At 42.4% G+C, this 21,087-nt stretch overlaps 1 protein-coding gene across 7 annotated transcripts in view; it reads right to left on the minus strand.

Moving 5' to 3' along the window:
* The window catches only part of washc2c (WASH complex subunit 2C), a 61,600-nt gene that overhangs the window by 16,255 nt on the left and 24,258 nt on the right, over nucleotides 1–21,087 (minus strand). For 5 of the 7 annotated variants that reach the window (XM_048563472.1, XM_048563476.1, XM_048563475.1 and 2 more), the window contains exons 13-20: nucleotides 20,611–20,683; nucleotides 17,420–17,479; nucleotides 16,318–16,458; nucleotides 15,452–15,564; nucleotides 13,394–13,492; nucleotides 12,430–12,534; nucleotides 10,909–11,034; nucleotides 8,029–8,198 (exon numbers count right to left, since the gene is read on the minus strand). In XM_048563472.1, coding sequence (XP_048419429.1) covers nucleotides 8,029–8,198; nucleotides 10,909–11,034; nucleotides 12,430–12,534; nucleotides 13,394–13,492; nucleotides 15,452–15,564; nucleotides 16,318–16,458; nucleotides 17,420–17,479; nucleotides 20,611–20,683 — 887 coding nt within the window. The remainder of the gene's footprint in view (nucleotides 1–8,028; nucleotides 8,199–10,908; nucleotides 11,035–12,429; nucleotides 12,535–13,393; nucleotides 13,493–15,451; nucleotides 15,565–16,317; nucleotides 16,459–17,419; nucleotides 17,480–20,610; nucleotides 20,684–21,087) is intronic. The other 2 variants (XM_048563473.1, XM_048563474.1) reach the window with 2 other exon arrangements.

Raw genomic sequence — 21,087 nt, forward strand, 5'->3', positions numbered from 1 at the left:
TTAGGGAAAAACATCTGCCATCTTTAGCTGGTCTGGCCTAAGCGTGAATTTAAAGCTACAGTCATATGAATGACCCTTAACTGCCTCTGAAATGGCCTAGCAAGCCAGTTAACAGGCAACTACAGGCAGGCAACAAATGCTGGTCTTTCCAGCAGCAGACAGATGAAAAAAAGTGTGAAAAGAATCATTTAATGCACTCAAAATTTAAGGTTACACTTTCTCACCACAACAGACCTCAAGCACATAAATCAAAATGAGGGGATTAAAACTAAGGGTAATGGAGGACTGCGAAAGTGACATCATGCACCTCTAAATACTAAAACGTTTGTGCATTCACAACACTTTATGCCCATGCTTCAGGTCAGAAAATCCAGTTTCTGAAATGGAGCTAAAGGCAAATGAACTTAATAGGCAGGATAGAGAACAGCTTTTTACATGCTTAATACTTGCAAACAAAGGGTTAATTCAGCCTATTCATAGGTCAATATCTCCTGAAATTCTGGATACAGTTTGCACACGTGTGGCTTGTTTAATGTTACACTTTAAGATAATGTGTCAAAATGCAGAAAGAGTACGCTTGTTCAGAATGTAGCCTGGCAGATCAATGTTGTACTTTTGAAAAGCCTAATTTATCATCTCAGGCATTAACTGAGTTGAGAATCTAACATCCTTGATGAAGTGTCATTTTGGGGGCAGAATCCCTGGGGAACATGGCGGTGCAATGTCAATGCATGAGCAATCTAGAGGATCAGGTCAATCCCGAGCGTCAGGGGGTTTAAATCCCACAGTGCCAACTGGTGGAATTCACATTCAATTAATAAAATCTGGATTGTAAAAAGGTAGTCTCAGTAACGTTGACCATGACAATGAACAATTATCACGAAAACTAATCTGGTTCACTAACATCTTTATCGAAGGAGTTCTGCCAACCTACTCTTGTCTGGTTTACAGGCCACTCCAAAGCAATGTAGTTGATTCTTAACTGTCCTACGCTTGCCCAACCATTTCAAGAGAAAGGGCAGGTCGATTACAAATAGACAGTATGAATTTTTAAAAAGGGAAAATTGTGTTCAACTAACATGAAGCTTTTTTTTTTGAAGAGGGGCCAGAAAACATTGAGGAGGATTGCACTGTTGATGTGGGGCACGTGGACTTTCAACAGTGCAACGCAGCAAGCCTAAAAGAAAAGTTTAGCTCACAGGATAAAAGGTGCAGCAGCGTGAACAAAAAAAATGCTGAGTAATAGGAAACAGAACAATGGCCTGAAGGCAGGTTTGCAGTGCAGCTCCCCAGGGGCAGGGTGTATTGGAGCCCCAATCTTTCCAATACACATTAGTAATCTAGATCTTAGGGCTCAGGGGATGATGTCAAAGTGCATAGACAACACAAGACTTGTAAGCATGCTAAACATAAGGTGACAGTGTAGCACTCCAAAATGATATCAGAAAGTTGGCAGTGTGGAAAGATTGGTGGCAAATGAAGTTCTATGCAGGGAAGTGAGGTCATGCATTTTGGTAGGAAGAACATGGAACAGTAGCAAAGGGGCAAAATTCATTAGGGTGTGCAAGGGCAGAGGGGTACCCCTGTATACATCCATAGTTCATTGAAGGTGCAAGTGGAGAGAGTAGCTCGTAAAGGATACAGTGTTTTGAGATTTATTAATAGGGGCAGAGTACAAAAGCAAGGTGGTTACGTTGAATGTATATAGAACATCTATTAGGTCTATTGGTAAGTACGGGAAAGCACTGGAGAGCATGAAGAGATTTACAGAAGTGGCTCCAGGGTGAGATTGGAGATGATGGGACTGGACCTACTTGTAGGAGGACCGAGAATGACAGGACACAGCTTGAAGGGTTTTGCAAAAGTAGCAAACGTGCAAGAAAAAGAAAACACTGTCATGCGAGTAGCTCAGGTCTGGAAAATACTGCATTTGAAGATGATGCATTCAGTTAAGGCATTCAGTGTTAGAATTAAAAGAAACTGGTATGGTATAACTTCTACAAGGCTAATGGGAAATCAATCTCCATGTGGAGCTCATTGAATATGAGTTCTCTTGGCAAAAGAGAATGGTTTGCCTGGGTGGAACCCATCAATCTGAGCCCATTGTAAATCAGACCCCGTCATTGGCTCATGGTCTAGAGATACGACTCTCTCTTAGGGGCTTGAGTGAAACTGATGAGAGATTGACGGGGGGGTTCCCACACGAGCCCCAACTGTCTGCCTTCAACTTGTCACTGCAATGTTGTGGTGGGAAAGTCAGTCAGTTGAGTGAGATAACACTTCAGGTGATACAGAAAAAAAAAGTGCACAAAGGGCACTCGCGATGTAAAGGTACCTTAACCACTGAGCCAGGAGGGCAAGCCTCAATCTCAGCTGCTTCAGAGTTGAGAGGTTGATTAGAAAATATCACAAAGGATAGCTTTTGGATGCAAAGAAACAAAGCAGACCCACCTCATACATTTTGATTTAGCCCATTCCCACTCACCCTCTCTCCCCCTCAGTTTTAAGGTGTTGCATTGTCCTTAATGGGCTTTGCCCATAAATGCCTCATTGGCTATATGGGTGATTTATTCGCAGTGATTAGTAGTTTAAAACAAGTCGCAGTGATTTGGTGATGAGAAAATAAACCCCTTTCAGTTGTGTGTAAGCACTTCTAGATTATAGAAGATTAAAAAAACTAAGCAGATCCAATGGGCTCTTGTGGTGTAGTGATATTACAAGTCATAGAATCCCTACAGTGTGGAAACAGGCCCTTCAGCCCAACCCCTTCACACTGAACCTCAGAACATCCCACCCAGGCCTGTCCCCTTGTAACCCACCTAATCCACTCTGAACACTAAGGGCAACTTAGCATGGCCAATTCACCCCAACCTGCACATCTTTGGACTGTGGGAGGAAACCGGAGCACCCGGAGGAAACCCACACAGACAGTTTCTTGAGGCTGCAATCGAACCCAGGTCCCTGGCACTGAGGCTGCAGTGCTAACCACCGAGCCACTGTGCCACTGTGGTATTGTCCCTGACTTTGAAGCAGAAAGGCTTGGTTCAAATCCTAGAGATGTGTCATAACATCTCTGAACAGATTGATTGCAAAATCTCTATGGGAGAGAAAGGCTTCCCCCATGAGGTTTAGAATAGCCTTTATACAGGAGACCCAGGTTGCCTACGTTCAAGGCCCATCTGCTCCAGATTATGGGATAACATCTCTGAACAAATTGATTAGAAAATAAAAAAAACCAGGTACAGGTCTGCAGAACAATCTGTCCCAGGCTGGGAGCAGCCTATGTACGCCATTAGTAGTGGCTCTAATTTGGGTTTCAACAATAATCTAGGTTTTTTTCCAGTTTCCTGATTAATTACACAAGGGTACAGGAGAAAAGGCAGGAGTCTTGCACTAAGTCATAATGCTCACACAGAGTTGGTGCAGACACAATGGGCTGAATGGCTTCATTCTGTACCATAAAACACTACCGAGATTATTAAATCAGTTTGTGTACAATTAAGGATGAACAATAAATGTTGGCCCTAGAGGTGACACCTAGATCACATGGAAGAAAACCACAAAGCAATTACGACAATAAATCAGATACACATCTCCTGTACAAAAGTAAATCTACCTCTTTTCCTTTAAAAGATGCTTCTTAAAACTGACCTTTCTGACCACATTTTAGATATCAGTACTAATATTGTGGTGTTTAGTTTAACTTTGTTAATTAATAGGAAAGGCAATGGCCTCATGGTATTACAACTAGATTATTAATCCTGAAACTGCACTAATAACTTGCCACGGCAGATGGTGGAATTTGAATTCAATTTTAAAATTCTGGAATTAAGAATCTACCAATGACCATGAAACCATTGTCAATTGTTGGAAAAAATCTTTGGTTTACTAATGCCATTAGGGGAAGACATCTGTCATCCTTACCTAGTCTGGTCTGCATGTGAGGAATCCAAAACACCCTGCTTCTATGGACTCCCTAAGGTACATATGCCAGGGGCCCCCCTCAGACCTATTGTCAAACTACCAGGGACACCAACATGTAGACTAACCAAAGAACTACAATGGAAACAAATACTTAGTTGACAATACTACCAACTCCAAACATTCCTCCCAAGAGTTCCTAAACATCAAGGTCACCAGAATAGAACAGGATGAGATAATGGTATCCTTTGACGTAACAGCACTATTTACATTACAAAGAAACAATTGCCACACTGGACAAATGAGAAAGGCAGGCACCCTATGACACAGATAGCATCAACAAGGACAGCACCCTGAAGCTGCTGGATCTGCACCTCACAATCCACTTCACCTTCAATGGTCATATATTTAAACATACCAATGGAACACCAATGGGATTCACAATATCAAGACTGATTTCAGAAGTGGTAATGCAAAGATTAGAACGGACAGCGCTGCCCACTATATCCAACCCAAACTCTGCGTCCACTATGTAGACGACACCTTCGGTGATTATCAAACACACAAGACTAGAAGAAATCTACCAACACAAACAACACCTCCATCGGAATAAAATTCACAAAAGATGCTAAGAACAACAACTGACTACCCTTTCTGGGCGTAATGATGGAACACAAACTCCAGGCTAGCGTACACAGAAAGACAACCCATACGGACCAGGTTCTGAATTACATCAGCAACCACCCCAAACACCAAACAAACTGAGTTGCATTGGGACATTATTCAAATGAGCCACAATACATTGCAGCAACCCAGAATTGCACAAAGCAGAACAGCGCCATTATACAGTATTTTTTAAAAGGAATGGCTACTCAAAAAGCACAATCCACCATTACCTCTGCGACAGACCACAGCAAGACAACACAACACAACCAGACACACTAGTCACCCTACCATACATCAGGGACACAGGTGACCATAAGACTACTCAGACGCCTTAGGTATCAAGGTAGCCCACAAACCAAAGACCCTGCGACAGTTAATGAACATGAAGGACTCCATACCCACAGCCAAAACTAATGTAACATACAAAATACCACGCAAAGACTAAGAGAAACATTACATACGCCAAACTGGAAGAAAACTGGCAATGAAAGGATACACAAACACCAAATAGCCACCAAGGCACATGACCAATTCTCACTGGTCTCAATACATATTGACAAAGAAGAACCTGAATTTGACTGGGACAACACATCCACATTAGCACACACCAGAGACATGTTAGGGAATTCCTGAAGGCCTGGCATTCCAACCAGAACTCCAAAATACACACTGAATTGGATCCAAATACAATCCACTGAACAAAGCCAGAAGGAATATCAACCAGCCCAACAAACAGGTAAATAAATAATAAGCGGGACAGAACACCAAAGCTTCACTGGAGGCCCACTGGTGATATTACCTAGCAGGGTAACAAAACGTCCGCAATCAAACACAGTAGCTTGCTGAACAAGTCTGCACCTCATTCACAACCACGCTGTAAATCTTCTCAAAAACTTTAAAATGGTGGAAGACAATTAAACTTCTTCACTGGAAGAAGTGGCTCCAGAAATATGACGCTCCTCCGTGATGGAAGAGCCCAACATATCAATGCAAAAGATAAAAATGAAGCAATCTTCAGCCAGGAGTGCTGGCTGAATGATCATCTCAGCCTCCTTCAGTGGCCACAGCATCACAGATACCAGTGTTCAGCCAATATGATTCACTCCACTGGTATCAAGAAATGGTTGGAGGTGCTGAATACTGAAGACTATGGACCCAGGCAATATTCCAGCAATAGTACTGAAGACTTGCTCCAGAACTTGTCAAGCCGTTCCAGTGTAGTTACAATATTGGCATCTACCTGAAAAGATGAAAAACTGCCCAGATAAATCCTTTACTCAAAAAGCAAGACGAATCCATCCTGGTCAATTACTACCTCATCTGTCTACTTGCAACCATCAAGAAAACCATCGAAGGGGTCAACAAGCAGCACCTGCTCAGCAAGTCTAGTTTGGGTTCTGCCAGGTCCAATCGGCTATTGACCTCATTACAGCTTTCATTCAAACATGGACAAGAGAGGTGAATTTCAGTGGTGAGGCGAGACTGAGTCTTTGATTTTCAAGCCCACATTTGACATAGTCTGGCATTAAGGAGGCCTCACAAAACTGCAATCAATGAGTATCGGGTGGGCAAACACTCCATTGATTGGAGTCATACACAGGAAGATGGTTACGGTTGTTGGAGGTCTGTCATCTGAGCTTGCAAAAATTCCCCAGGATAGTGCACTGCACCCAACCATCTTCAGTTGCTTTATTTATGATCCTATCCATTCATCATAATACCAGAAGTGGAGATCATTGCACAATGTTCAGCACTATTCACGGCTCCTCAAATACTGAAGCAGTCATGTTCAAATGCAAAAATATCCACGTTTGTATAAGTGACAAGTGCCAGGCAATGACCACCTCCAATCAAACACAATATAACCCATTGTCCCTTGATATTCACTGGTGTATTCATCCCATTACTGCTTCTCCACACCACCCCCACCCCCACCACCCACTATCAAAATCCTAGCCATTACCATTGACCAGAAACTCAACCGGTCTCACCACATCAGAGGCTACTAAAGCAGGTCAGATGTGAGGAATACTGCAGTGCGTAACTCACCAGTCAACTCCCCAAAGTGTCCACAAGCCAGGTGTGATGGAATATTCCCTACTTACCTGGATGGGAGCAGCTCCAAGAATACTTAAGCAACTTGACACCATCCAGTATAAAACACTTAATTGGGACCACACCCACAAGCATCCACTCCCTGCACCACCGATGCTCAGTGGCAGCAGAGATCTACAAGATGTATGACAGCAATTCACCAAAAGAGCCTTAGATAGCATAATTCCAAACACACAACTACTTCCATTGAGGAGGACAGCAGATACATGACAACACCGCCACCAGCAAGTTTCCCTCCAAGTCACCCAACATACTGACTTGGAAATATCTTGTTATTCCTTCACTTACACTAGGAGTTCCCTCACCAATAGAATTATGGGTCAACCCACAGCACATGGAGTGAACCAGTAAAGGATGGTCACTCACCACCACCTTCGAGGGTAACTAAGATGGGCAATAAATATTAGCTACTGACACCCATGTCTCATGAATGAATTAATTAAAAAATATTAATACTTCGGTTAAGTAGCTTGAGATAGTTTACAACAATAAGGGCACTATATAAACACGTGCTGTTAAGCATACGGTAAACCATTTCTTTCCCCACCATTCACACAATGGAGCTTCAAGTTTTTTCTGTCATCCTCCAGAAGTTTTTTCTCAACTACATTTTTCATAGAATCCCTACAGTGTGGAAACACAGCCTTTGGCTCAACAAGTTTACACTGACAGAGCATCACACCGAGACCCATCCACCATTAACACACCTAATCAACACATCCCTGAACAATACGGGCAACTTAGCACGGCCAATCCACCCATCTTTGGGCTGTGGGAGGAAACTGGAACATCCGGAGGAAACCTACGCAGACACGGGGAGAATGTACAAACTGCACACAGTCACCTCAGGGTGGAATCGAACCCAGGTCCCTTATGCTGTGAGGTAGCAGTGCTAACCATTGAGCCACTGTGTTGTTCCATCCATTCAGGCAGATCCTAGCTTGCTCTAGCAGTAGCATGGCCTCTGTGTAGCCTGGATCTTTAAATTGGGAAGGAGGACAAACATAATTTAAACAGTCCTTGGATAAGCATATGGATGATGATGGGATAGTGTTGGGGAATGGGCTTAGATTAGTTCACAGGTTGGCGCAACATCGAGGGCCAAAGGGCCTGTTCTGCGCTGTATTGTTCTATGTTCTATAATGGCATCCCATCAGGATCAGAGAACTATAGATGAATCCTGGGTCTGTACAAGGTTCCTTATGGTTTCAGTTCCTCTAAGAATTCTCTCAGCTTATGTAAAAGAACACGATATCACTACAAGCTGCAGCTGCTCTCATTTCTATAGGTCCTCATGCTTTTAGAATATTTTCTTTCTGCTCTCACCTTTCCTTCTGAGTCACACCAAATAAGTCATCTTCTTCAGTATAGTCATCAAACAGACTGGTCTTCTTCAGTGCTCTTGAGGTTGCAGCAGCCTTGGGCACCTCCTGTTTCCTCCCACCCACAGGCTGTGAAGCCAAAGACGTCTGTTGTCCCAAACTTTGCCATTCATCCTGCAAAATGGAAATGTGCTATGAAGCAGCAGTTTTTCGCAGGATGCAATGTGAGATTCGCAGAGCGAGAGAGATGTTGAAGCCCTATAAAAATGTTTGAACGATTTAGAATTAGTGACCATAGCTAGATACCACTGTTGATGGACTATCACTTGAACCAAATGGCAATGGGGTCAAAGTGATTTACATCGAAGAGTACAATGTCTCAGTAGAATTGACCAACTTCAGTTGTCTGGAGAGACAAGAGATCTTCAGATCATTGTCCAAGGATCGAAGAGTCAAGGGGAGATTTGATACAGTAATTTGAAATCATGAGGAGTTTGGATAAAGTAATTAGGGAAAAACTATTTCATTGCAAAGTACACAAAAGGACACATTTAAAATAACTGGCAAACATCTGGGAGGAGGTTGTGAAGAGAAAAGTGATTTTCAATGTTGCAAACTCTAATCCTCTCGAAATTGCCTGAAATGGTCGAGGAGGATGATATAATATTTGATGGGACATTGGATAAATGCTTGAAAATTGAAATATATATGGGGAGGGATAAGGTTGAGCAGTTGGACAGCGCACAGAAGCAGCACAGGCAATGATAGGCCAAGAGGCCTTCTGTGCTGCATGAGACTATGTTAACAGTTTGAACTGCAGACTGCAGCAGTGAGTGAACACTATTGAATAGATCAGAGGAATATGGCAAGGCAAACAGGGAGAGGGTATGGCAGAGTGCATGAGTGAGATAGAGTCCGAGTCATACAGCACAGACCCTTCAGTTCATGCCAACCAGACCTTCCAATCTGACCTAGCCCCATTGGCCAGCATTCGGTCCATATTCCTCTATTCCCTTCCTATTCATGTATTAATTCAGGTGCTTGAATGCTGCAATTGAGTCTGCTTCCACCACTATCTCTGGCATTATATTACAGGCACTCACCGCTCTGAGAGAAAAGCCTGCCTTACACATCTCTTTTAAACCAGTCCCCCACCCCTGCACCTTGAAACTGTGTCCCCTAGTAATTGACCCCTCCACCTGAGAAAAAGTCTCATCCTTTCCACTCTATCCATGTCATTCATAATCCTGTAATCTTCTATCAGGTTGTCCCTCAACTCCCTGCTTTCCAGTGAAAACAAACCCTGTATATTTAACCCTTTCTTCACAGCTGAAGTCTCCCACACCAGGCAACATCCTAGTAAACTTTTTCTGTACCCCGTCCAAAACATCCACATCTTTCTGGTAGCGTGGTGACCAGAATTGTACCCAATGTTTCAAGCAAGGCCTACCTAAAGTTCTATAAACTGCAGCATAACTTGTTTATCCTGATACTCAATGCCTCTTCTAATGAAGGCAAGCATGCCAGCCTTTTGGCTACCTTAACTACCTGTGCTGCCGCCTTTAAATGATCCATTGAATTGCACATCCAGATCCCTCTGCATATCAATACTCTGAAGTGTACTGCCATTCACTGCAATCATTTCTATCTGTACTTGGCCTTTCAAAATGTATCTCATTTGTCCAGATTAAACTCCATTTGCCATCTTTTCTGACCCTGCCTCCAAATGATCTATAACTTGCAGTATCCTCTGACAATCCTCATTATCCACAACTCCAATCTTTGTATCAGCCACAATTTCTTCCAAATTATTTATGCAGAACACAAACAGAGGTCCCAACACTGATCCCTGTGGAGTCACAACCCTCCATTCCAAAAAAGCATCCTTCCTCCACTACCCTCTATCTCCTGATGACTAACCTTGCTGTAAAACCCATCCGGCTCACAAAAGTCATGAAAAGAACGAACGCTGCATGTTTACCCAGGTCTGGCCTCCAAGTGACTCCTAGACAACAGCAATAAGGTGGACTCTTAACATTCTACAAACCACTCGGTTCGAAATGCAATTAGATACAGGTATCTAATGCTAGATTGGTTAGCAGTACCCATATCTAAGGCAGGAGTACTTTAAGAATCTGACACGTTCTATAGATTAGGGAATGCTCATCACATAACAGCTGGAAGAGATACTCAGAATGCAGTTGGAGAAATCATAGTGAGGAACTGCACAGGAACTCAAGGATCAAAGTTGTAACATTAAAGTGCTGAAGAACTACAAACAAAATAGCACAAGTATCACTGTCAGAGCATTTCATCTTTTGATCATCAGGACAGAATCACAAGAATATAATATCTCAAAGGGAATACCGATGTATGCTGCCTGAGAAGAGGATGTTGATTAGTTGGTGAATGGATTCTAATTGGTAGATGGATTGTCATGGAGGATGCAGCAGGAAATAGTTAACCCCAACCTTCTGATTAAATTCAAGCTAGATAAGTTGAAGCTGATTGGTTAAGGCATTGCCATGAGCTGATGCATCGGAGAATGGCTGTCCCCAAAGTTTTTTATTCTGCTGGAACAGGGTGATACAATGGTGGATACATTAGGCTTTAGGAGTAGCTCTGGGGGAACTGGTTAATAGGGATAAAAATTCTGGGGGACAGTGAAAAAGGCACCGGAGACAGGTGGATTCTGAGGGCAAAAGTGCAATGGAAGTTTCAGCAGCAGTCAGTACAGGATGGGCAATATTCACAGTGAAAGTAGGCAGTCTCAATAATGGGTCTGATACGATGAGGAGTTTTAATGCTTCTTATTGGTGAGGAAAGCTTTCAGGAATAAATGGAAACTGAATAAAAGCATACATAACATTTCTAAACTCCTGACCTTATCATCACTGTCAAACAATGCAGTAGATTTTGATCCTGTGGTTGCAGCTTTAGGCTCATGCAGTTGCTGCGATTTCTTTGTTGCAGAAACGTCCTTCATTGGAGCGGAACTGAAGAGATCACCCTATAAAATCCAGCACAAAGAGGAGCTAGCATCAGATTCAAAATGAGAGGGGCCAAAATCCTTCAACGCTCCCAGACAAGTGCCAATCATTCACACACACAAGCTAAATACTTACTGAATATATTGACATGAATTTGTTGTGACAGAATTCTTAGCTCTGATCTGCATTTGTAGCCATAGTGTTTAGATGGCTGGTCCAGTTCAGTTTCCAGTCAATGGTAACTCTAGATTGACAACGTTGGGGCATTCAGGGACAGTAATACCATTGAATGTCAAGGGCAGATGATTAGATTCTGCCTGGCTGGAGATGGCCATTGTCTGACATTTACATTGCTAGGTACTAACCATTCATCAGGCCAGGCCTGAATGTTCCGATATTGAAAATTATAAAATCCTAAAGGGGTCTTGATAGTGTAGGTGAGGAGAGGACGTTTTGCCTTTAGACAAATCTACAACTGGTAACTGTTTAAAAGCCAGGGTCATCCGTTAAAAAATATATTAGGTATTTCTTTTATCCCCCAGAGGGTCATAAGGCTTTGGAATTCTCCTCTTAAAGTGACAGAATCAAAGTCCTTGAATTTTTTTTTTAAGGCAGATGGTAGACAGGTTCTTGCTAAACAGGGAGATGAAAGATCAGTAGTAGGCAGTAATACAGATGAGGTTACAATCAGATTAGTCATGATCTTATTGAATGGCAGGGTTAGAGTGAAACACGAAGCTGCCTACTCTTGTTCCAAATTCGTATGTTCAAACATTTGTAAACTTTAGGTGAGGTAAACTTTGCAGAATAGAAGTAAAAAAATGATTTATTGTAATGACTGGCAACCAGGGTTGTTCCATTCAGCATTCACAGCAGAGTGCCCAATTAGTTTAAAAATTGGCAACATACAAATCATTGAAAAAAATCTGAGTAGCTGAGCTACTTGTGATAAGAACTTTTCTTTCTCCCTAGGTCAAACTCTGTTGCATACCAAGTTCTATATAATCATTTTCCTAATCTCTCCCCAACAGTACAGAAAATCTTCAATGTCAGGAAAGTTGGAAAGAGAAAAAGTCAGACAGTGAGAGCTATGGAAAACAGGTCAGGGAACTGTTGATGAATTAGCAAAGTAAAACTCAAAAATATTGACAATAATAACCTTGCTCCCTTCTTATGTGATGAAATTAAAGCAGAGTCAGATTTGTAGATGGTGGATCTTGCTCTTAGTGTTGAAAAATGACAGTTAACTCCCAAGTTTGCTCTTGTAATTCCCTTCCCAGTAGCTCTAGAGATTATTCAACTAAAAATGTGCTATTTTAGTCTTCAGGATTGCTTAATACTAGAGGAATGATTATTGGTAAATTAGTTATTATAAAAAACCTTTAAAATTACAGAATTAACAAGAATTATTTTACCTCATCATCATCGAAGAACGAGATTGGATTCTGATTGGATGCATTCTGACCTAAGGATTGCTTTGACTGGAGTCTTTTTGTGTCCTTGTTTGCAGAGAATAAATCCTGTTATGGTCAAGAGGGAATTTGAGGCAGGTAAGGATCCTGTTAAGAGACAGTGCCTGCACAAAAGAACTCTTGTGCATCCTTTCCAGCTCAATAATAATTTCATCCATAGAATGAATGAAAAACAAACACAAAAGGAATTATTGAACCTTTATTGTACCAAGATTTGATCCCTGTTCAATTTCAGGTTAGTTGGTCTCAGTTGCAGTTCAACTGATCTCAGCATGGTAGTCAGGCAGTATGAAATTCAGGCAGGGTCTTGTCTCTGACAGCAGCCCAGTAACCACTGGAGAGTGTCTTCAGGTAAAACCAGAGCAGTATCTGGTGTTCTTGGAATGCTGCTGGTGGGAGAAGACTAGGGATATTTACTGAAAAGAGGTTGCTGACACTTACCATCAAGAGTTTGGTCAGACGGATAACCAGATCTTCTGGAACCATACACAGAAAAAAGTGGGGCAAGTCAGTGGGGCTGGGGAGGTCAGGAGTAAAAACAGCTATCAAATCCCTTATTTCATTCATTCCAAGGTAACAAAATTCATTCAGAAACAAAAAAGTGAATTGAATTGATTATTCTCAATACACAGGAACCTTCTGTACCTAGCTTAATGTTATTTATGGAACAATACAGTATTTGGTACATGCTATACAGATGGCTGCTGCAGGATTCAGAATTTCATCTTACATTACGCAAATCAAATGATTCATGAATTTTTGCTTTAAAAAATTGTTTCAGGGAAACAGAACAGAAATTTATGTAGGTAGCATTATTCTGGAATGATCAGCAGCTGTTTGGGTCTACAGACCTGCATAGTTGATATCACGTCAAAGACACTTGAATCTCTGAGGTCTCTTCCCTTACCTGAGAGTCGTCATCATCAGAGAAAAGACCAGAGCTGGTCTGGGACTTTTCACCAAGCTGGGGAGAAGATTCCACTACTTCAGAGTGCAGCTGTGCATTCTTGGAAACAAACACATATTCAGTTGTAGAAATCAGTGTATTTTCATTGCTAATTTTTATGCATAACTTTAACTTATTTGATACGAAACTAGCAATATAACCAAGTAGCAAAACTCAGAAGGGACAATGCTGTTTATGCCATTCTGCATGTATTTCTGTTCTTTATGTAAATGCTGGAAAAATATATTTTTTGCACCAGAATAATGGAAGAGATGAGGAAAGTAAACAGCAACATGCACAACTGCACAAAGTTGCAAAAAAAAAAATTGGTCCTGATTTTCCAATCAGATTGGAAACCCTATTTTCTGCCCAAGCAAGAAAACAGAATAAATTCTTAACTTACTTTGATTTTTCTGAGCAATTTTCAAATGGAGGATCTTTCACAACTGACTCAGAGCAGGAATCCTCAGGGAGAGCTGTGCTAAGTGACAGCTCCTTTCTAAGGCAGTAGCTGCCATATTCCAACAAGAGTTTCAATGTCTCAAAGTTTCTTTGAAAAGCTAGTGTTCAACTGACACAAGGTCAGGGTGATTGGGTCTATCAGAAGGGTAATCAGGTTGGGGGGGGGGGGCGGGGGGGAGAACAGTCAGGAGGTGGTCACTTGGATCACAACTCTTCAGTTATATTAAGACTTTGCTTCCTAATATTTTCTGCAGGCAAGTAAATCAGAACTGTTGAAGTCATCAACTCTAACTCAGTCATAAACATTATCAGAGCGTCCCAGAGAAATGAAGTTGTTCAATCTTCTCAGGCAATTCCCAAGTAGGTAGTGTCAGGATATCCAAGCAATCATGCTGTGCATCATCTGAAGTACTGCGCATCCCCAACCATCCAAGACTGAAAGACCTGCCCCAATGTAACTCTACAATTATGTTAGTTTGCTGAGCCATCTCGTGGTCATGGGAAAGCAATGATTAATTCAATTCAGGTTACATCAGCCAGAGCAAACCATAGCTTGGTATGGCAAGACATTAGCATCCCAAGGATATGAGGGCAAGAACAGCAGAAATCATTGCAACAGAAGAAAACGAGGTTGAGACATTATCTTGAAAAGTCACTTGAGGTTTTAAAACAAGGACCAGAGTTTGCTGTTATATTACAGCCATTGAGAAGTATCAATTTTGCGCTTGCTACATGAGCTTAACAGACATGCTGATCAATAGAGCATTCAACGTGTGTATCGTTAGTTCATGGAGTAGTTCAGATCCAACATGGCAGGTAGGGACATTGTTGTAGCATTATGAGATTTGGTACTCTAGAATCCCAAACTAATGTTCTGGGAACAAGAGCTTGAATTTCACTATAGCAGATGGCAAAATTTAAATTTAACTCAAAAATGTGGAATAAAAGGCTAGTCCAGTTGTGACCACAAAACAAGTGTCACTGGAGGTCAAAAGTCCAGTTATTAATGCCCTTTAAAGGAAGGGAAACTGTCATCCTTATCTGGTCTGGCCTGTACGTGACTCCATATCAAGGGTAGGGTGGCTGACACTTAACTGATCTCTGGCTCTAAGTAGTTTCAATCAGTTCAAGGACAATTAGAGATGGTCAAAATTACCAGACTTGTCAGCAATGCCAACATTCCATGCAATACTAAAGAAAATGATTCTAAAACATTTTCCATGAACCCAAACTTCTTTCCCGTACAGGCCTTTTTTCCCTACAAAGCTCTATTATCCACTCCCCATTTCCTACTTTCTCCATTCTTTACTGAAGGGTTGCACTTGTGGATCATTCCACAATCACTTTCAGCAAGTTTTTTTAAAAAAGCACAAAATCATCGAATACACACAGTTCAAGATATCATATTTTGGTATCTGCTGGTCAGCAGAGACATGATGGGCCAATGGGTCTGTTTTCATGCTGAATGATAAAAATGGAATGAATAAATTGAAGTTATTTTATAAATCAGCATTTACACTTCAGAAATGGTCCTATTATTCTAAAATACTAACTCACCTGCTGCGGTCCCGATTTCCCTTTGACTGGTTTTGGCGTTACACTTGTTTCAAAGAGCCCACTGTCCTCACTGTCATCAAAGAGACTCGTGGCCAGCCTGCTTTCAGCTTTAGCTAAGACAAAAATTACAAAAAGTGGAAATGCTGATGCAAAATCATCAAATAGTGAAATAAATAGCAGCTATCATTGAATATAACTGCAAGCTTGAAGTATGAAAGCAAGAGCAAATGGATTAAAGCATTCAAGTCTTCTTTCCATCATAGACAATAATTTCAAATTCCACTATTAGTCATAGCAGGGACTGGATGAATCACTTCTGCTTTGCTCCTTCTTGTTGAGGATCCCCTGGACTTCCAAATGACGAGATGCAGTTACCAACGAAGATCATTTAATGTTCACGTGGGGCTCAAAGGTTCAACTACAGGGTTTCTTCACAAGAGTATCAAAAGCTGCTGAATGTGGACTTAGCATGTTGACTGACCATAACACTCAATTTGACTGCACTTCCCAAATTTGTGACCTCTGCTACCTAGCTTTAGAGAAGAATAATTTGTTCAAAAAGTGTTTGTCAAATAATGAAACGGTGTGAAGTGCAACTACTAAACAAAACATAACAGAACATTAAGAGGCACTAGGGCAGATGACTTGAAGCTCAGTGGAAGAGGTGGATTTCAAGAAGCATCTTAAAATGGAGGAGAGAAGTAGAGAGACTGCCTTCCCAAATTACCTCTAAGGTTGCATGAAGCACAGTACATTCCTACTGCTATAAATGTGCGGGTGTAGTGTGTGAAATAGGATCAAATTCATTCTAAAAACAATTTTAATGAAAAGGCTACAGATGTAGGAGCATCAAGTCCCAGATTTACCGGCTCCCGAGGTTTCCACAGTTGATCCAAATAAATCATCTTCCTCGTCATCAAACAGCCCTCCAGTGCCTACTGGCTTTTGTTTTGCTTTCTTGCTGTGTGCCCTCTCAGAAATCACACTGGCAGCAAATAAATCTCCACCTAAAAGCAGAATCAAAATAGTCACAGAAGTGTCCCTGAATAGGCATAAATAAAGTTATATAAAAGACACAACTAGAAATTTAAAAATCAACAGTGGTTGAAATACTGAGCAGTTTTGAAAGCCAGTGAGGTGGGTGGTGGTGGTGGTGAGGGGGGGGGGGGGGGGGCGAAGAGGAGAAGACGACTTAGGAAGAGGATCCTCCATCTCAAAGCGTTAAGCCTTCTGGAACCCGGAGACCGTTTACAAAATAAAGATGTCGTGACATTTTTCCCTGCAGAGGGTCACGAGTCGATAGAGTTCTCCATTCAGACAACGGAGGGGCAGACAGTTTGAATACTCTAAGGCAGGGGTAGACATATTCTTGACTATGGGGAGTTAAGCATTTATCAGGGAGGTAGAAAATTGGAGATAAAGGTCAGAATCAGATCTGCCATGGTCTTACTGAAAGACTGAGCAGGCTCGAGGGATCAGATGGCTTATTGCTGCACACGTCTATATACTGCTTTTTCACTGTCTTCAATCTTCTGACCTTTGCAATTTTTCTTCTGCCTCAACAGGGAAGAATGTTTGCTAAGGTACAGGGACAAAATTTTATAATCCCTCTTACTGATATACAAGAGGCTATGCAACGACACACCAATGTCCAGAGCCAACTCAGCGTGCTAAGCCATGACAGAGATACAAATGTATAAAAGCTGCCCTGTAATCCAAGAGTAATTATGAGATAAGATACCTACCCAGCAACTAGTCAAAACAATTATCCAGTTAATTCTTTTTCTCTTGCTCCTTTCACCTGAAAGCCCCTTTTTAAAAAGGCCCCATGTTTTGCTATAGTCACAGGGTAATTGCACAAATCTCAGAGCAAATAATAGAAGACCAACACAGAAACAGAAGATTAGACACAAGACAAGACTGTTACTTCGTGTTTTTTTTAAAAAGCACTGATCACAGAAAACCTACCCGGATAAATAGAAACTGCTCCAACTGGTACTGTTTTCCCAGATTTTCTTGCAGCAGGTTCTGATTATGAAATTAAAGGAGGAAATTTAAAATGGAAAAAGTAATAAAAACACCAAGAAGACTCCAGACACCAAATGCTTTTTGCAGTTTTCTAACACAACATTGGACACATTGAGACAACAGTCCAAGAAACAATGAACCTGGACTCTGTTGGTCTATTAGAGTCAGAATCAGAGTCGTACAGCACAAACAAATATTTTGTTCCAATTCATCCATGCCATCCAAGTTTCCCAAATTAAACTAATCCCACTTGCCTCCGTCTGGCCCATATCCCTCTAAACCTTTCCTAGTCATGTACCAATCCAATACCTGCATCCACCAGTTCCCCGTCAGTTCATTCCACACATGAACTATCTTGGATGTGAAAAGTTGCACCTCAGGTCACTTAAATCTTTTTCCTCTCACCTTAGAAACATGTCCCCCAGATTTGTGTACACCCACCCTTGCGAAAAGACCTCTGCTATTCATCTTATCCAGAATCTCCTTATAACTCAAACCCTCCAGTCCTGGCAACATCCTGGTAAATCTCTTCTGAACTCTTTCCAGCTTAATAATATCCTTCTTATAGCAGGGCGACTGGATCTGCACACAGTATCTCAGAAGAGGCCTCACCAACATCCTGCACAACCTCAACATGTCCTAACTCCTATAATCAAAGGTCTGAGCAATGAAGGCAAGCGTGCTAAACACTTTCTTAATCAGTGCCTAACTTCCAAAGAAATATATACCTGAACCCAGAGGTCTCACTGTACAACACCACAATCCAGGGCCCTACCATTAACTGTACAAGCCCTCCATCGGAGACGGTAAGGACTGCAGATGCTGGAAGCTCTAGTCATTAGATGTGAAGCTGGAAGAGCACAGGTCAGACAGTATCTGAGGACCAGGAAAGTCAATGTTTTGGGCCAAAACCCTTTGACAAGGCTGGGAAGGCATAGGGGAGCCCAGAGCTAAATAGAGGGAGGTGACATGGGGCTGGAAGAAGGTTGGGTAGGATGGTGATCATTGGATGTAGGTAGGGAGTTGTTGTGTTTGGTCAGTGGGAAGGATGGAGTGGATAGGTGAATACGGTGATGGACAGGTTAGGTTTGGTCAGGTCAGGGAGGTGAGGTTGTGGGGGGAGGACTGGACATGGGATTAGGCTGTACAGATTTTGAAGCTGGTGAAGTCAATATTGAGACCATTGGGCTGTAAGATCCCAAGGCAAAATATCAGGTGTTGTTCCTCCACTTTATGTTTGGCCTCATTCTGACAATGGAGGCAGCCAAGGGTGGGCATGGACTTAGCCTGACTCCATTCTTTCCACTTTGGTCTTGGAACTCCCTACCTACGTTCATGACCCATGCCCTCCATCTCTTCCAAAAACTTTCAATTCCCCGTGCCCCCCAACATCTCATCTTCACCTTTACGCCTGTATACTCCACCCGCCCGACTCGGAGGGCCTAAAGCCTTGCGCTTCTTTCTCTCCCTTAGGACCAACCAGATGCCCTCCACTAACACACATGCACTTGGTAGAATTGGTCCTCACCCTCAATTTTTCCTTCGATTTCTCCCACTTCCTACAAACCAAATGGGTATCTGCACAGGCCTGAGCTATGCCTGCCTCTTTGTAGGATCTACGGAACAGCCCCTCTTCAGCAACTACACCAGCACCATGCCCCAGCTCTTTCTCTGCTATATTGGTGACACTATCGGTGCTTCATTGTGCTCGTGAGGAGCTCAGACCGTTCAACAACCTTGCCAACATCATCCACCCCACCCTCAAGTTCACACGCACTGTTTCTAACACTTCCTTCCTGGACCTCTGTCTCTAAGAAGACCCACTCACCACTTACATCCATTTCAAACCTACTGACTCTCTCAACTACCTCGCCTCTCACCCACACTCCTGCAAAAATGCAATCCCATACTCTCAATTCCTCTGCTACATCTGCTCCTAGGATGTGTTCTACTCCAAATCATCCCAGATATTATCCTACTTTAGGGAACGTAGTTTCTCCTCCTCTGAAATTATGGATGGCCTGAGGGCATCTGCTACAATTCCTGCACTTCTGACCTCAAACACCCTCCCCTCCAACAACAATAAGGATAGAATCCCCTTCGTCCCCACATTCCACCCTTTCGACCTCCAAATCCAACATATCATTCTCCATCATTTCTGCCACCTGCAAACAAATCCCATCACCAAAAAGACACTTCTTTCCGCACCCGCCCGCTTTCCCAGGGACTGTTCATTCCATGATTCCCTCATCAGCTCCACTTTCCCCACCAACTTCTCCAACACACCCACTACCTTTCCCTGCAAACTGCAAGAGGTCCAACACCTGCTCCTACACCTCCCCCCTCTCACCTCAGTCCAAGACCCCAAACTGATCTATTGTATCTATTGCCCCCCGATGTGGTCTCTTCTATATCAAGGAGGACAAATGCAGACTTGGGGACCAGTTTGCACAGTATCCGTGCTCTGTACACATCAAAACAACCTGACCTTCTGGTTGTCACCCACTTTAAAGCCCCCTCCCACTCCCCTAGCAACACGTCCATTCTTGATCACCTCCAGAGTGAGACCAAACACACTGGAGGAACAACACCTGATATTTCGCCTTGGGAGTTTACAGCCCGATGGCCTCAATATTGACTTCACCAGCTTCAAAATCTCTCCAGCCCAAACTTTATCCCATGTCCAGCCCTCCCCCTCTCTCCACCTCACTGACCTGACCTAACTTGTCCATCTTCCTACTCACATATCCACTCCACCCTTCCCACTGACCAAGCACAATAATTTACTACCTGTATCCACCGATCACCATCCCACCTTCCCCACGCGGCCCCCTCCCCCATTTACTTCTGGGCTCACCACCCCCAGTCCTGACAAAGGGTTTTGGCCTGAAACGGTGACTTTCTTGCTCCTCAGCTGCTGTGTTTTTCCAACTTCTTATCTGCTACTTTCTTAGGATCAAGGCTAACTTAGATCTGAACCGCCATACAATGTAATGCTGGACACATTGTTTTCAGCGGGCCCCAGATAAACTACCCATATACCATTTCTGAATATTCTGTTTTTTTGGAAAATCATCTCACGAAGTCCATGCAAGTGTTAGAGGCTGGTTTTCAATACTCAATGCGCTCACCATCAAAAATAGCTGGTTTGACTTCCTTCCCCTTCTTGAGTTCCTCTTGTGGTGCCTCAGCAAAAAGGTCTCCCTAGAAAAACAAGAAATATTCCTGTAAACCAAAGTGTAGTGTTGACACAGTCACACATCAAATCTAGAATTCTAGACTCCAATCTGGCCTTTAACCACATCCCCGCCTGATGCAATCCCAGCTGAAGTTGAAGCACAACAGTTGATCATGGCATCATGGAATAGTTACAGCACACTATGTGGTCATTTGACCCATTTTTTACATTCCACCTCTTTCCAAGAGTTCAGCAAGTCCCATCTGCCCCATTCCTTCTCTCTCTAACCCTACAATTTTTTTCTCTCTTCTCCTAATTACCCATTTCTCTTTGGAAATCATAAATCTATGTGCCTCAACTACCCCAGATTCTAATTACTCTTAGTTGCTCTTACTCTTAGAATTTCTCCTGTGTTTTTTTTTAAGAAACA

The sequence above is a fragment of the Stegostoma tigrinum genome, chromosome 37 (genome assembly GCF_030684315.1).
Source record: "Stegostoma tigrinum isolate sSteTig4 chromosome 37, sSteTig4.hap1, whole genome shotgun sequence".
NCBI classification, from domain to species: Eukaryota; Metazoa; Chordata; class Chondrichthyes; order Orectolobiformes; family Stegostomatidae; genus Stegostoma; species Stegostoma tigrinum.